This window comes from Tyto alba, unplaced genomic scaffold, assembly GCF_018691265.1.
Source record: "Tyto alba isolate M040663 unplaced genomic scaffold, T.alba_DEE_v4.0 Super-Scaffold_23, whole genome shotgun sequence".
Lineage (NCBI taxonomy): Eukaryota > Metazoa > Chordata > Aves > Strigiformes > Tytonidae > Tyto > Tyto alba.
The window spans coordinates 27,813,267-27,826,845 of NW_024881297.1; the positions used below are offsets into that span (position 1 = coordinate 27,813,267).

At 72.9% G+C, this 13,579-nt stretch overlaps 3 protein-coding genes across 5 annotated transcripts; 2 read left to right on the top strand and 1 right to left on the bottom strand.

Annotated features, from left to right (window-relative positions):
- Window positions 1-794: 794 nt before the first annotated feature.
- On the bottom strand, window positions 795-5,395 carry RBMS2 (RNA binding motif single stranded interacting protein 2). 3 transcript variants are annotated; one of them, XM_042796571.1, is made up of 13 exons: window positions 5,190-5,395; window positions 3,677-3,822; window positions 3,477-3,535; window positions 3,306-3,397; window positions 3,044-3,201; window positions 2,672-2,751; window positions 2,484-2,593; window positions 2,337-2,383; window positions 2,157-2,250; window positions 1,972-2,019; window positions 1,434-1,541; window positions 1,254-1,331; window positions 795-1,176 (listed from the first exon to the last, which is right to left on the bottom strand). In XM_042796571.1, exons 1-13 carry the CDS (start codon window positions 5,253-5,255, stop codon window positions 1,096-1,098), a joined length of 1,167 nt encoding a protein of 388 aa, XP_042652505.1. In that variant the 5' UTR covers window positions 5,256-5,395; the 3' UTR covers window positions 795-1,095. The 3 variants fall into 3 exon arrangements, with proteins under 3 accessions (XP_042652505.1, XP_042652506.1, XP_042652504.1); XM_042796572.1 differs by having other exon boundaries at window positions 1,434-1,496; window positions 3,677-3,825; window positions 5,190-5,394; XM_042796570.1 differs by having other exon boundaries at window positions 3,677-3,825; window positions 5,190-5,393.
- A 2,081-nt stretch (window positions 5,396-7,476) lies between these two features.
- Window positions 7,477-10,652, top strand: LOC116965137 (aquaporin-4-like). Its single transcript, XM_042796885.1, has 5 exons — window positions 7,477-7,491; window positions 8,153-8,491; window positions 8,842-8,994; window positions 9,072-9,152; window positions 9,600-10,652. The coding sequence occupies exons 1-5, from the start codon at window positions 7,477-7,479 to the stop codon at window positions 9,807-9,809; spliced, it is 798 nt and encodes a 265-aa protein (XP_042652819.1). The 3' UTR covers window positions 9,810-10,652.
- A 243-nt stretch (window positions 10,653-10,895) lies between these two features.
- On the top strand, window positions 10,896-13,394 carry LOC116965136 (lens fiber major intrinsic protein). Its single transcript, XM_042796577.1, has 4 exons — window positions 10,896-11,267; window positions 11,608-11,772; window positions 11,890-11,970; window positions 13,006-13,394. Exons 1-4 carry the CDS (start codon window positions 10,908-10,910, stop codon window positions 13,186-13,188), a joined length of 789 nt encoding a protein of 262 aa, XP_042652511.1. The 5' UTR covers window positions 10,896-10,907; the 3' UTR covers window positions 13,189-13,394.
- Window positions 13,395-13,579: the final 185 nt, after the last annotated feature.

Consider the following 13,579-nt stretch of genomic DNA (forward strand, 5'->3'; position numbering starts at 1 on the left):
GGGGCATGGCTGGCCCCAGAGCTGGAAGCAAGAGGGGGGCTGCTCGCCCCCCCCTGCGGAAGGACGGACAGACAGACCCACACCATAGGGGTCACAAAACCGGGGGGGGGGGGGGGGGGGGGGGGGGCTGGGGAAGCTCAGCGCCCCCCCCCCTCCACAACTCCCTCAATCTTTGGTTGCAAGAGCTGCCCCCGTGGGACCCCCCCTGATTGTCGCTGCGGGGGGGGGGGGGGAGCGGGGTGGGGGGGGGGGGGGCCGGGGCCACAGCACCCCCGGGCGCGGGGACTCTAAAGTGCCTGGGTGACCCTCGGGGCGCCCGTCGCCTGTGGAAGCGGGAGGGGGGGGGGTGCAGGGGGGGTTATTGCACTTGTCCTGCCCCCCCGGGCCGGGGCGGGGGTGGGGGCAGCATGCAGAGGCCCGGCCCGTGTCTACAGGGACAGGAATGGCTGCGGGGGGAGGAGGGGGGGGGAGGCAGCACCCCCGGCCCTGCGGGGGGGCTGGTGCCCAGAGACTGGACCCCACGGGGGTAGGGGGGGTGGGGTCCAACATCACCCCCCCACCCCAGTCCCCGAGACGGGGGCACCGGCCAGACCGGGCAGCAGAAGGCACGGGGGGGCACCGCGGCTTGGGGGGGGGCTGGCGGGGCCGCGGGCCCTGGAAGCACGAGGGGGGGGCAGCCGGGAAACCCCTGGCCCCCCCCCCCAGGGCGGCGTTTGTCTTCTTTTCCTTATTTTTTTTTTTCCCCTGTTTTTGGTTTGGTTTTTTTTTGTTTGTCTTTTTTTTTTTGTTTTTTTTTTTTCAGTTTTTTAGAAAATGCAGGAGGAAAAAAAGCCCTCCAAGGCGGGGGGGGGGGGGGGGGCTGCCCGGCGGCGGAGGGGGGCAGCGAGACACCATGGGAACAGCGGGACCCCCAGCACTGGGACCCCCCCCGGGCTCAGGGACCCCCAGCAGGGACACGGGTCCTTCCCAAGGCGGCAGCGGCAGCAGGGGGAGGGGTGCAGGGGTGGGGGGGGGCAGCGCCGGGCGGGGGTCCCGGCCCAGCCCCCTCCCAGCAGCCGGCGGGTGCGGGGTCCCTCGGGGTGGCCCCCCCCGCTGCTACTTGGCGTAGGTGTAGGGGAAGGCGCCGGGCTCGGACGGCGACTCGATGGGGCCGTGGCTTGGGGCGGCGCTGCCGTCCTGTGGGGAGGTGTTAGCAGAGCCTGGACCCCCCCCCGGAGACCCCCGGAACCCCCCCCCAGCCCCACAGCACTCACCTCCAGTGGGAGGGCGGGCGGCACCGGTGGGTACGGTGGGATGAAGGCTCCGGGGACGGCGGCGGCTGCGGGTACGTACTGGGGAGAGCAGCAGCGTCGGTGGGGGGGGTGGGTCCGGTGGGGGGTGGTTTGGGGGCAGTTTGGGGGGGGGGGGGGGGGGTTGGGAGGGGGGTGTCTTACCGTGCCGGCGCTGCCCAGCGAGAGGTGACCGAGCTGCTGGGCCAGGGGGGCCACCACGGAGGGCTGGAGGGGGACAGCGTGGTCCACAGCGGGGGCCAGCACCGCGCCCTGCGTGGCTCCATCAGCACGGGGGGGGGGGACGGGACACGGGAGGGGGGGGGCAGGGGTGGGGGACACACACGGGGACGGGGGGGGGTCTGTGTCTGGGGGACACGGGGGCGCGAGGCACCGGGGACTGTGGGGACTTGGGACCCAGGGGTGGGGGCGGGGGGGTGGGGCCATGGTGGGAGGGGCATGCATAATTTAAAATGGGCGTGGTCACAGCGGGTGGGGCACGGCCAAACTGGGTGGGGGTGCGGCCAGAGTGGGTGGGGCACGAAACAAGTGGGCGTGGCCATGGTAGGTGGGGCACGGCAGGACTGGGTGGGGTTGCAGGCACAGTGGGCGGGGCATGGCCAAAGTGGGCGGGGCAGGGCAGTGGCGGGCAGGGTGGGGCCAGGGCGGGGCTCCCACGCCCCCCCCCACTCCCAGTGCTCACCGTGGGCTGCACGAGGTAGGACTGGTGCATCCAGGCGGGGCCGTGGACCTGCAGCAGCGGCCAGGTGGGAGCGGGTGGGGGCTCCCCCGAGCACCCCGCCCCTACTCCCAGGACACCCCCCTGTCCCATGGGACCCCCCCACCCCCCCCTCCGGCCCGTGGGACACACACCCCCCCCCCCAGTACCTGGTAGGAGGAGACGGGGGAGGGCAGGTACGGGGCCAGGGCCGTGGGGGCAATCATCCGGCTGGGTGCCAGGCCATAGGGCGCTGGGTAGAACCTGTGGGGCAGGGGGTCAGGTGTCGGGGGGGGGCACACGGCCGGCAGCCCCCCGCACCGCAGCCTGGGGGTGTCCAGGGCACCCACCCATTCTGCAACGCCGTCGCAGGATCATAGGCCAAGGTCACGGTGCCCTGCGGGGGCAAAAAGGTCAGTGACTGCCCTGCAGCACCCCCCCACCCCACCCCGCCGTGGGGACCCCCTCCCCACGCGCCCCCCCCGGCCCCCCCTCACCGTGTCACCGTCCCGGGCCCAGGCTCTCCCGTTGGGCACAAACTTCCCCTGGCTCTGCCGCTTCTTCTGCCCCCCGTCTGCGAACTTGCAGAGAAGCGGGTCCGGGGGGGCTGCGGGGAGGGGCCGTCAGTGCCATCAGCCAGCCCACAGCCCCCCCCCCCCCCCCCAGGGACCCCTCCCCAGCCCACCTGGCACCCCCGGGGGCGTTTTGATGTACTTCCCATTGAAGTGGGTGATGACAGCCTCGCACTTCTCCGTGGACTCCATCCTGGGGGGGGGGGGGGGGGGGGAGTGGGGCTGGGGTGGGGGCTGCGCAAGGGGCCCTCCTGGTTGCCCCCCCCAGCCCCCTGCGGCCCTCCCCCCCCCCAGCTCCGTGCAACCCCCCCCCCGACCACATACAACCCACCAACTCCATGCAACCCCCCCTGACCCCATGCAGACCCCCAGCCCCGTGCAGCCCCAATCATTCCCCCTCCTCCTGGGCACCCCCCAGCCCCACGCATCACCCCCCCCGGCCCCCCCCCAGCAGAGCTTCCCCCCCCCTCCTCGCCCCCCCATACCGTGCGAAGCCCACGCCGCGGCTGGCCCCGTGGGGGTCCCGCAGGATGCGGGTCGAGACCACCTGCCCGAAGGGCTTCAGCAGTGCCTCCAGCTCCTGCTCATCCACCCCCAGCGGCAGGTTTGAGATGTAGAGGTTGGTGGGGTCCTGCTCCTGTTGCTGGGGGGGGGGGGGGGGGCGGGTCAGGGGGCTGGCCAGGACCCAGTGCGGGGGGGGGGGGGGGTCTGGGTGTTGGGGGGGGGCCCCAAGGGGCTCCGCTGTACCTTGGCCATCTGCGCCTGCACCCCGCTGGCCTTGAGTGCCGTCACGGCCTTCTGGGCCGCCGTGGGGCTGTCGAAGTCGACGAAGCCATAACCTGGGGGGGGGGGGGGGCCGGGGGGTGTGTCAGTGGTGAGAGGGGCCCCCCAGAGCCCCCCCACCTCAGCCCCTCCAACCTTTGCATTTGTTGGTGGTCTTATCCAGGATGGCTTTGGTGGAGACGATCTTCCCGTAGCTGGGGGGGGGGATGGAAAGGGGGAGTCAGTGCCCAGCGGGGCGCCTACCCACCCCCCCCACCGCGGGGGGGGGGGGGCTCTGGGCGGGGGGCAGCAGCCGCTGCAGCCCCCCCGGGGGGGGGTGTCCCAGCCCCACTCACGGCTGACAGAGCTTGACAAGATCCTGGTCCGTGGTGCCGGGGTGCAGCCCCCGGATGTAGAGGTTGGTCTTGCTGAGCTGGTCCGCGGCCCCCCCGGCAGGGCTGGGGCTTGGGGGGGCCAGCGGCTGCGCCGGCGGCACATAGGGCTGCTGGGGGTGGGGGGCTGTCAGCACCCACTGCTGCTGCGCCTCCCCCCCCCCTACATCCCAGCCCCCCCCCCCCCAGGACACACGTGCAGATGCAGCGAGGGCGGCCAAAGCCCCCGGCGGGGCCCGGGGATGGATCCTGCCCGGCCTCAGGATCCCCCCTCGGCTGTGGGACCCCCCCCGTGCCCCCCCCAGGACCACCCCCCCCAGCCCCGGGGCCAGCGCCTATTGCCGGGGCTGGCTGGGAAACCTCCGGGCCTGATGTCAACCTGAAAAAATGAATCACCCGCCCCCGCGCCCCGGCCCCCCCAGAGTCCTTGTACGCCCCCCCCCCTCCCCCATCACCCCCCCCATGGTGGCCCCGTGTGTCCCCCCAGCCCAGTGTCCCCCCAAACCCCCCTGCAGCTCAGGGTGTCCATCCCTCGGTCCTGAGGGGGGGGGGGATAGGGGTGAGCCCCCCCCCCCCTTCTTAACCACCCCCCACGGACCTGGGTTCACCCACCCCCGTGGGGTCCCCTGGCTGGGACCCACAGACACCCCCGGGGGCCCCCCCGGCACAAGCGAGCACGGCTGCGCACGCTCACGTAGCTGCACACACGTGTGGGCGCACGCCCTGCACGCAAGCGTGCACGGTTCACACGCGTGTGCACTGACCCCCCCCCCCCACGCGTGTGCAAGCATGTCCCGGGGCCAATCCGTGTGGGGAGATCGGGGGAACACACACACAAGAGCCCACCCGGGCTGCTCCCCTGTTGGGGGGGGCGCATGGCATCGTGTGCTCGTGCAGGGCAGGTGTGTGCACATCGCACACGCGTGTACAAGCAGGGGGGGCAGGTGCCTTGGGGGGGGGGGGGGGGGCGTGTCCTGCCCCGCGTGGGCCTGTGTATCTCCCCCCCCCCCGCGGGTCTGTGCTGGGGCCGACCTGTGGGATGACCACAGCCTCCCCGGGGAGGGAAACTGAGGCACGGGGTGCGCAGGGGGGGGGGTTCGGGGGGGACTTAGCTGACCCGTGTGTCCCGCCCTGACCCCCATGAGCCCCCCCACCCCCCCAGCGCCCCCCCCCCCCCCCCCAGCGCTCCCCACGGGCCAGCTCCCCCCCCAAAAATCGCAGTTTGTGGGCGGGGGAGGGGGGGGAGGACGCACGGCCCCACCTCCCTGTGCCCCCCCCCCCACACACACACCACGACCAACCCCGGGGGGAGCTCCGGGGGTCCCCACGGCGCGTGTGTGTCCCCCCTCCCAATCCCCGCGGCGGCGGCGCGACCCCGGGCCGGTGTTCAGCGTCCAGGCCCGGGCCGGGCGGGGCGGGGGGGGGGGGCGGTCGGGGGTGTCGTGTCGTGTGTCCCCCCCCCCCCCCCGCTCTGTACCTTCTTGCCGCTCTTGTTGTAGGCGAAGGCGGGCAGGCCGGAGCGCGGCGGCACCGACAGCAGCATTTTCCCGAGCGCGAGGGGCCGGGGCGGGCCCGCGCCTGACGTCACGCCCGGGAGCCAGCCTGGAATCCGCGCTGGCACCGCGCGGGCCGGGTCCTAACGCCGGGACGGGCCCGCGCCCCACCGCGGCGTGGGGGGGGGGGGGGGGGGGGGTGGGGAACAACACAAACACACACACGGACACACAGACACCCCCCCCAGCACCGCGCCCCCCCCGAGGGAGCCCCCTGCCCCGCCCCGGCACGGGGAGGGGGCGCGCGTACACACACACACAGCGGCGGAACCTCCGCCCGGCGCACCGGGAGCTGTGGTGTTGGGGGGGGGTGGAGGTGGGGAGGGGGGGCTGTAGCCTGGGGGCCGGACCCCCTCCCGCCGCCCCGGGGGGGGGGGGGGGATGTCACTGCCCGCCTCGGACACGGGCCGCCGGGGGTCCGGCAGCGGCCCCTGTGGCCGCAGCACAGCGGGGCCGAGAGCGGCGCGGCCCCTTTAAGCGCGGCTCGTTTCCAGGCCGCGAAGCCCCGCCCCCCCCGCCGCCATTACCCCCTCGGCGGGGCGGTCGCCCCGCACCATGGGCGCGGCCATTTTGGAGGCGCCGGTCACGTGCCCCGCCCCGCCGTCAGGCGGGGCCGCCATCTTGGTACCGCCCTCCCCCGCCGCGTGACGCCGGCTGGCGCCGCCCCGCCGCTGAGGGCGGGCAGGGTGCCGCCATCTTGGCCCTTTGCCTCAGCATCACCACCCCACCCGCGGTGTTGGGGTGCTGTTAAGGGGGACAGGACGGGGGGCTGGGAGGAGGGGGTAGGCAAGGGGGATTTGGGGGGTACTTGGGTTTCCTGAGGGGTCTGTGGGGCAGGGTGGGGGCTCCTGAGGGCACCTGGGAATGTGTGGAGCAGGATGAGGGATCCTGGGGGCACCCAGGGGATCTGTGGGGCAGGATGGGGACTGCTGGGGGGTGTGTGGGGCAGGATGAGGGATCCTGTGGGGTCTGTGGGTCAGGATGAGGGATCCTGGGGGCAGTCAGGGGGTCTGTGGGGCAGGATGGGGACTCCTGTGGGGTGTGTGGGGCAGGATGAGGGATCCTGGGGGGTCTGTGGGGCAGGATGAGGGGTCCTAAGGGCACCTGGGGGTCTGTGGGTCAGGATGAGGGATCCTGGGGGCAGTCACGGGGTCTGTGGGGCAGGATGGGGGCTCCTGGGGGTTCTGTGGGGCAAGATGAGAGGTCCTGAGGGCACCTGGGGGGGTGTGTGGGGCAGGATGAGGGATCCTGGGGGCACCCAGAGGGTATGTGGGGCAGGATTAGGGATCCTTGGGGGGCATCTGTGGGGCAGGATGGGGGTTCCTGAGGGCCAGGGGCAGAGCTGGGGGTCTCTGGTGGGGGACACAGCGTTCCTGGGGTGCTCTGTCAGGGGCAGGACGCAGGGTCCCTCGAGGGGTGTGTGAGGCAGGACGGGGGGTCGCAGCCTGGTACGAGCTCAACTGAGGGGGGCGGGAGGGAGCAAAGGGTCTGGGGGAGCGCCCCCCCCCCCCCCCCAGCTGGCCCCATCTGCCCCAGGGCGTGGGGCCCGTGTGTCCCCGCTCCGCGTCCATGCGTCCGCCCGCGTGTCCCCGCAGCCCCGGCCCCTTTGTGGCAGCCCCGGGTGCGGATTGTTCTGGCTCTTTGCAGGGCGTCAGCAGGGCCGGGGCCCCCCGCGAGCCCCGTGCTGAGCCAGGCCCTTCGGCACCCACCCCGCTGACTCACCCCACGTGCGGGGACGGGATGCTGAGCTGGCAGGGACGCAGCGGGGCACCCCCAGTCCCATCCCCCCCCCACTCCCCTGGCACCAGCGCAGCGAGGACAGTCCCTGGTATGGGAGCAGGGCTGGCAAATGGGGGTGTCCTTCCCCCCCCCCCCCCCCCGCTCCCCCCAGCCTTTCATCCCAGCCTTTCATCTCTCACCCCTGGGGACCGAGCTGCTGGTCGTCGTGGCAACGCCCCGAAGTGTCCCAGCTTGTTGCCATGGCACCCAGAGATGCTTTGAGCCCAACCCCAGGACCCCTGCAAACCCCCCAGGGGGGTCCTGTCCCATCCTCAGCCCCCTGCACCCCAGGGGTGCCTTGTGCCAACCACGGGGCCTTCCCTCCCCACACCTGGGGGTTGGCAGTGCCGGGGGGGGTGGCAGTGCCGGGGGGGTGGGAGGTGCCCCCGCCCTGGGCATCCTCCGCACTCTCCTCATCCCTGCAGCTGCGCCATGGCCATCGGGGAGGTAAGACCCTGCAAGCTGCGCTGCCCCGGCCCCTTCCCCCTCAGCCCCCCCACTCGCCCCCAGAGACATGGCCCCTGGGGTCCCACCCTGCCAGGGGGCAGGGGAGGAGCAGCCCCCCAACTCATGGGGAGCCCCCCAGTCTGTCAGCTCAGCACCCAGCCACAGCACCCCGGCCTGTCGCCCCGCCATTGGGATCCCTGTGTGCCCCCCACCGTGGCCCCCAGCCCTGCTGTGGCTCCTGCCCCCACCCCTGTGACCATAACACCCTGTACCCTTGGCACCATCTCTGTTGCCATGGTGCCCCCGTTGCTCTGGTGCTCCAGTTGCCATGGTGACCCTGTTTCCAAGGTGCCCCATTGCCAAGACGCCCCCATCACCATGGTACTGGGTTGCTGAGGCATCCTGTTGCCATGGCACCCCATCGACATGGTACCCCATCACCATGGTACCCCATCACCATGGCACCCCATCACCATGGCACCCCATCATCACTATGGCACCCAGCTGCTGATGGGTCCCATTGCCATGGCACCCCATCGCCATGGCACCCAGCTGCTGAGGGGTCCCAGCACCAAGATACCGGTTGCTATGGCACCCTGTTGCTATAGCACCCCATCACCACAGTACCCAGTCTCCGCAGTGCCCACTGGGGTGACACCCGACCACCCCACACCCCCAGGAGCTGCGGACTGGGTGCTTCTGGCAGGGGGTGCTGGTGGAGGCAGCGGCAACGCTCATCTTCGTGGGGGTGGTGCTGGGCGCCTCGGTGGCGCCCGGGCCCCTGGCACCGGCACTGGCCGGGGGTCTGGCAGCCGGGGTGCTGGCCGGCACCCTCGGGGCGCCCCAGGCCAACCCGGCGCTCACCCTGGCCCTGCTCTGCACCCGCAAGCTGGGTGCCCTGCGCGGGGCCGCCGGGCTCCTGGCTCAGTGCACCGGGGCCGTGCTGGCTGCTGCTGCTGCCCGCCTGGTGCTGCCGGACGACGCCGGCCTCGTCACTAGGGTGAGCGTCCCCATCCCAGTCCCCGTCCCCATCCTGGTCCCTGTCCTCATCCCTGTCCCCATCCCAGTCCCCATCCCCATCCTGGTCCCCGTCCCTGTCCCCATCCCCATCCTGGTCCCAGTCCCCATCCCCATCCCAGTTCCCATCCCAGTCCCCGTCCCCATCCTGGTCCCTGTCCTCATCCCTGTCCCCATCCCAGTCCCCACCCCTGTCCCCATCCCAGTCCCCATCCCCATCCTGGTCCCCGTCCCTGTCCCCATCCCAGTCCCCATCCCAGTTCCCATCCCGGTCCCCGTCCCCATCCCCATCCTGATCCCTGTCCTGGTGCTGAGGCTGGGCTGTCGTGACAGGTGAGCGCAGCGGGGACGGCAGGACAGGCCCTGGCCTGGGAGACCTTCGCCACCTTCCAGCTGGCACTGGCCGCCTTCGCCGCCGCCGACCGCGCGTCCCCCCTGGGCGGGCTGGCCCTGGGCAGCGCCGTGGCCGCTGGCGCCCTGGTCGCGGTAAGGACCCCCCCCCAGACCCCCCCCCAAGGGCTGCCAGTCCCCACCCGGCTGGCTCTGACCCCCCGCTCCCCCAGGGGCCGTTCTCGGGGGGCAGCATGAACCCAGCGCGCTCGCTGGGGCCCGCCATCGTCACCGGCATTTGGGACGACCACTGGGTGAGTCGGCAGCACCCCCATGTCTCCCCCAGAGACCGCAACATGTGGGGGGCGGGTGATCCCCTACCTCCTCTTCCCACCCAGGGACAGGGTTCCCCACCTCTTCCCTTCGTCTGGGTGAGTCCCCTGGTCCCCCTTGGGACAGGTCACCCTCAGCTGCACCCCCAGTTTGGGTCCTCCCAGTCCCACCGACACAGGATGGGTCCTCCCCGGTCCCCACCCTTGGGACAGGCCCCTCCCGGTTCCCCCCCACCCCAAACATGCGATTCCTCCCCGCAGCTCCTCATCCCTGGAGCAGATTCCCCCAGCCCGGTCTCCATCGCTGCTGTGGGGTCCCCGGTGCCACCATCCCTTGAGTAGTGCCCAGCAGCCCCCCCCAGCAGCCCCTTCCCCCGCTGTGTCCCCCCATCCCTGGGGCCCCCCAACCCCATGTGTCCCCCCCCCCAGGTGTACTGGCTGGGGCCGGTGCTGGGTGCGGTGCTGGCCGGGCTCTCCTACGAGTTCATCTTCGCCCCCGGTGCCTCCCGGGAGAAGCTGGGCGCCTGCCTCACCTGCCGGGACGTGGCGCTGGTGGAGACCACCAGCCTGTCCCCCTCCTCGCCCTCCCCCCGTGCCCCCCCGGCCCCCCAAGCCGAGCGGGGCCAGGGCACGGCCTGAGCCCCCCCAGCCCCCCCACTCCCACCCAGCCTACACATGGGCCAGGTCCCTGCCAGCCCCCCAGCCCAGCCCCGCTCTGTGGGGCACCCCGGGTACGGTGCCCCCCTGGCAGGCTGTGGGGGGGGTGGGGGCACGCACAGACGGCCCCAGTCCCCCCCCCCATCTCCCCACCCTGGGGAGATTAAAGTTGGCTTTGGGTCGGAGGTGGGTGCAGAGTCTTGCTGTGAGGGACTGGGGGGGTCTCAGTGGCTGCAAGACCCCCACCCTGCGCCCTCAGGGTGTGGGGGGACCCCAACGCCAGGGTCCTCCCCTACGCCTCCCCCCTGCCCCGCTTGGGCCTGTGCCCCCTTCCTGCCTTCCCCGGGCGGGTGCCCCCTCCCCGTGGCGAGGGCGGGGGCCGGGACCCCCGTCCGCCCTGTCCCGTGCCGGGGCGCTGAGCGCAGCAAAGCCCTTTGTCGCGGCCTCTGCAGCCCCGGCAGATTTCGGCGGGCGCCAATGGCCAGGCCGGGCCCTAATCCCCCCCCAGCCGGGGAATTAGTGCCCGCTAAGCCAGGCTGAATAATCCTCCCGCAGACAACAGTGCTGGGGCGGGGGGGAGCCCCCGCAGCCCCCCAATGGGGCTGGCCTGGGGGCGGGGGGGCACCCAGGGCCCCCCCCGCCCCCGTGTGGGGCTGGCTCCCAGGGGGGTTATCCCAATGTGTCCCCAAAACATAGGGAGTGGGGTGGGGGGGTGCCTCAGCACTGCCCCCCCCCCAGCCCCTGAAAGCACAGTGGTCCCTCAAACCCCACAGAGGGCACCTATGGGTCACAACATCCCCCCCCCCGCAAAAAGGCAAGGCAGCCCCAGGGATGGGGGGGTGCAGCTCTGGGGGTGTCCTTGCTTTCCTGGGGGTGCGGGGCTGTCCCGGGGGGGGGGGATGTCCCTTGTTGCGCATCACCCGTGCCGGGCTGCGAAGTGGTTAACGGGGGGGAGAAGGGGGGGGGGGGTGACGGCGGTGGGATCCCACCCCTGGGGCCGGCCCGGGGGGGCTTTATAAAGGTGGGTGCGGCGGCCCCCGGGGAGGGGAGCGGGGCCAGGAGGGCAGCGGGGGCCAGGCCATGCGGGAGCTGCGCTCGTCCTCCTTCTGGAGGGCTGTCCTGGCCGAGTTCCTGGGCAGCCTCCTCTATGCCCTGCTGGGGCTGGGGGCTTCCCTGCGCTGGGCCCCGGGCCCCCCCAGCGTCCTGGGGACCGCCTTGGCCTTCGGGCTCGCCCAGGCCACCTTGGTGCAGGCGCTGGGCCACGTCAGCGGGGGCCACATCAACCCGGCCATCACCTTGGCCTTCCTGCTGGCCTCGCAGCTCTCCCTGCTCCGCGCCCTGGGCTACCTGCTGGCCCAGCTGCTGGGCGCGCTGGCCGGGGCGGGCGTGCTCTACGGGGTGACCCCGGCTCCCGTCCGCGGCACCCTCGGCCTCAGCGCGGTGAGTAGGGACGGGGAGGGGGGATGCTGGAGGGGTCAGGGTGCTATGGGGCGGGGAGGAGGGTGTGGGGCTCCAGGAGGTGTTGGGGGGCACCGCGGGGCGGTGCGGGGGGGAGTGCGGGGTTTGGAGGTGCTTGGGGGCACTGAGGAGCCGGGGGGGGGGGGAATAACGGGGGATTGGGGGGGCTGGGGGCCCGGGGTGGGTTGGGGGTGAGCAGGGGCTTTGGGTACGCTGGGGCTGGGGAGGGCACGGGGGGTGACAGCCGGGGCAGCGAGGGATTTGGGGTGCCAGGGGAATGGGGGACCATGTCGGTGGGGTGCTGAGCCCTCTCCCCATGCAGCTGCACCCCGGTGTGGGACCGGGCCAGGGCACGGTGGTGGAGCTGCTCCTGACCGCCCAGTTCGTCCTCTGCGTCTTTGCCAGCTTCGACGACCGACATGACGGGCGCCCGGGCTCGGCCGCGCTGCCCGTTGGCTTGTCCCTCGCCCTCGGCCACATCTTTGGGGTAAGGGCACCCACGGGGATCCTTCTGGTGTGACCTCGAGGGGGTCAGGGTCTGGGGGGCAGCTGGCCAGCACCCCACCAACCCCACTGACCCCCCACCGCCCCGTCCTCCCCACAGATCCACTACACGGGCGCCGGCATGAACCCCGCTCGCTCCTTCGCCCCCGCCATCATCACCCGCAACTTCGCCAACCACTGGGTAAGTGGGGCGGGGGGACCCCCCATTCCAACCCAGGCCCTCCCAGTCCCTCCACGCTTTTCCCAGTCCTGCCCCAGCTCCGGTGTCCCCGACGAGGGGGGATGGCTGCCGGAGCCACCCTGGTGACAGCAGCACCTCAGGGTGCTGGGAGCTGCGCAGACAGGGCGCAAGGACACCCCCCCCTTCCAGCCCTGCTGCCCCCCAACATCTTGGGGGAACGTGGCCACCCCTCGCTCATACTGTCCCCCTTGCACTGGGAGGTGGGACCCCCACAGGGACAGGAGGGCGGATGGCATCCCTGGGGGGTGTGTGGGGAAGTGGGGGACCCCCGGGCTGTGCTGGACCCCTGAAGCCCTGCAGGCCTGGGGCAGGGGGGGAGGGATGTGGGCTCCCCCTGGCCATGCCAGACCCCTGAAGCTGGGCACCCCCTGCATTCCTGGGATGGGGGGTGGGGGGGTGGGGGACCCCCTGGTCACGCTGGGACCCCAGAGCCCTGCAGACCCAGGAGGGGAGGGGAAGTGGGGACTCCCCAGTCACACCAGCCCAGCAGAGCCCCGCAGTCCTGGGACAGGGGGAGTGTGGGGGACCCCCCGGCCATGCCCAAACCCCTGAAGCTGGGGAGCCCCGCAGTCCTGGGACAGAGGGGAGTGAGGACCCCCAGTCACATCGGGACAGGGGGGGGGAGTAGGGACCCCCGGTCACCCCGGGACCCTGGAGTCCCGCAGTCCCGGGACAGGGGGAAGTGGGGACCCCCAGGACCCTGGAGTCCCGCAGTCCCGGGACAGGGGGAAGTGGGGACCCCCGGTCACCCTGGGACCCTGGAGTCCCGCAGTCCCGGGACAGGGGGAAGTGGGGACCCCCGGTCACCCCGGGACCCTGGAGTCCCGCAGTCCCGGGACAGGGGGAAGTGGGGACCCCCGGTCACCCCGGGACCCTGGAGTCCCGCAGTCCCGGGACAGGGGGAAGTGGGGACCCCCCGGTCCCGGGCGCCCCGGGGGGGCGGTGGGTGCCGGTGCCCACGCCGCCCCCCCGCAGGTGTACTGGGCCGGGCCGCTGCTGGGCTCGGCGCTGGGCGCGCTGCTCTACGAGTTCGCGCTGTGCCCGCGGCCGCGCAGCCTGGCCGAGCGCTTGGCCGCGCTGCGGGGGGAGCCGCCCGCCGCCGAGGCGCCGCCCGAGCCGCCGGCCGAGCCGCTGGAGCTGAAGACGCAGGGGCTGTAGGTGCGGCCCCCCCCGCGCCCGCCCGCCGGGATCGGGGCCGGGGCCGGGGCCGGGGCCGGGGCCGGGGCCGGGGCCGGGGCCGCCGCGCTGCGTGTGGTGCGTGTGTGTGCGGCGCGGCGGGGCCCCGGCGCCCGGGACCGGGCCGGGCTGGGGCCGCCCCGCCGCGGCGGGAGGTCTGTGTTCGGTGAATTAAACCTGCTCTTTTATTTTGGTAACCGCGCGCCGCCGTGCTTGGCGCCGAGGGACCGGGGAGGGGGGGGGGGGGTGAACCGGGAAGGACATGGAGGGACCGGGAGGGAGATGGGGGGAACCGGGGTTGGGGAGGGGAACCGGGAGGGAGTTGATGGGACCTGGGGTGACATGGAAGGGACACGGAAAGAACCGGGGGGGA

Bases quoted from the DNA above. Each gene is read 5' to 3' on its own strand.
- RBMS2 (XM_042796570.1), bottom strand. From the start codon at position 5,255: ATGCTGCTGTCGGTGCCGCCGCGCTCCGGCCTGCCCGCCTTCGCCTAC. The intron at 3,536-3,676 runs GTGAGTGGGGCT...CCCCCCCCCCAG, and splicing joins CTTGTCAAGCTCTGTCAGCC to CTACGGGAAGATCGTCTCCA. The intron at 3,202-3,305 runs GTACAGCGGAGC...CCCCCCCCCCAG, and splicing joins TGCAGGCGCAGATGGCCAAG to CAACAGGAGCAGGACCCCAC.
- LOC116965137 (XM_042796885.1), top strand. The intron at 8,995-9,071 runs GTAAGGACCCCC...CCGCTCCCCCAG, and splicing joins CCGCTGGCGCCCTGGTCGCG to GGGCCGTTCTCGGGGGGCAG. The intron at 9,153-9,599 runs GTGAGTCGGCAG...CCCCCCCCCCAG, and splicing joins GCATTTGGGACGACCACTGG to GTGTACTGGCTGGGGCCGGT.
- LOC116965136 (XM_042796577.1), top strand. From the start codon at position 10,908: ATGCGGGAGCTGCGCTCGTCCTCCTTCTGGAGGGCTGTCCTGGCCGAG. The intron at 11,773-11,889 runs GTAAGGGCACCC...TCCTCCCCACAG, and splicing joins CCCTCGGCCACATCTTTGGG to ATCCACTACACGGGCGCCGG. The intron at 11,971-13,005 runs GTAAGTGGGGCG...GCCCCCCCGCAG, and splicing joins GCAACTTCGCCAACCACTGG to GTGTACTGGGCCGGGCCGCT.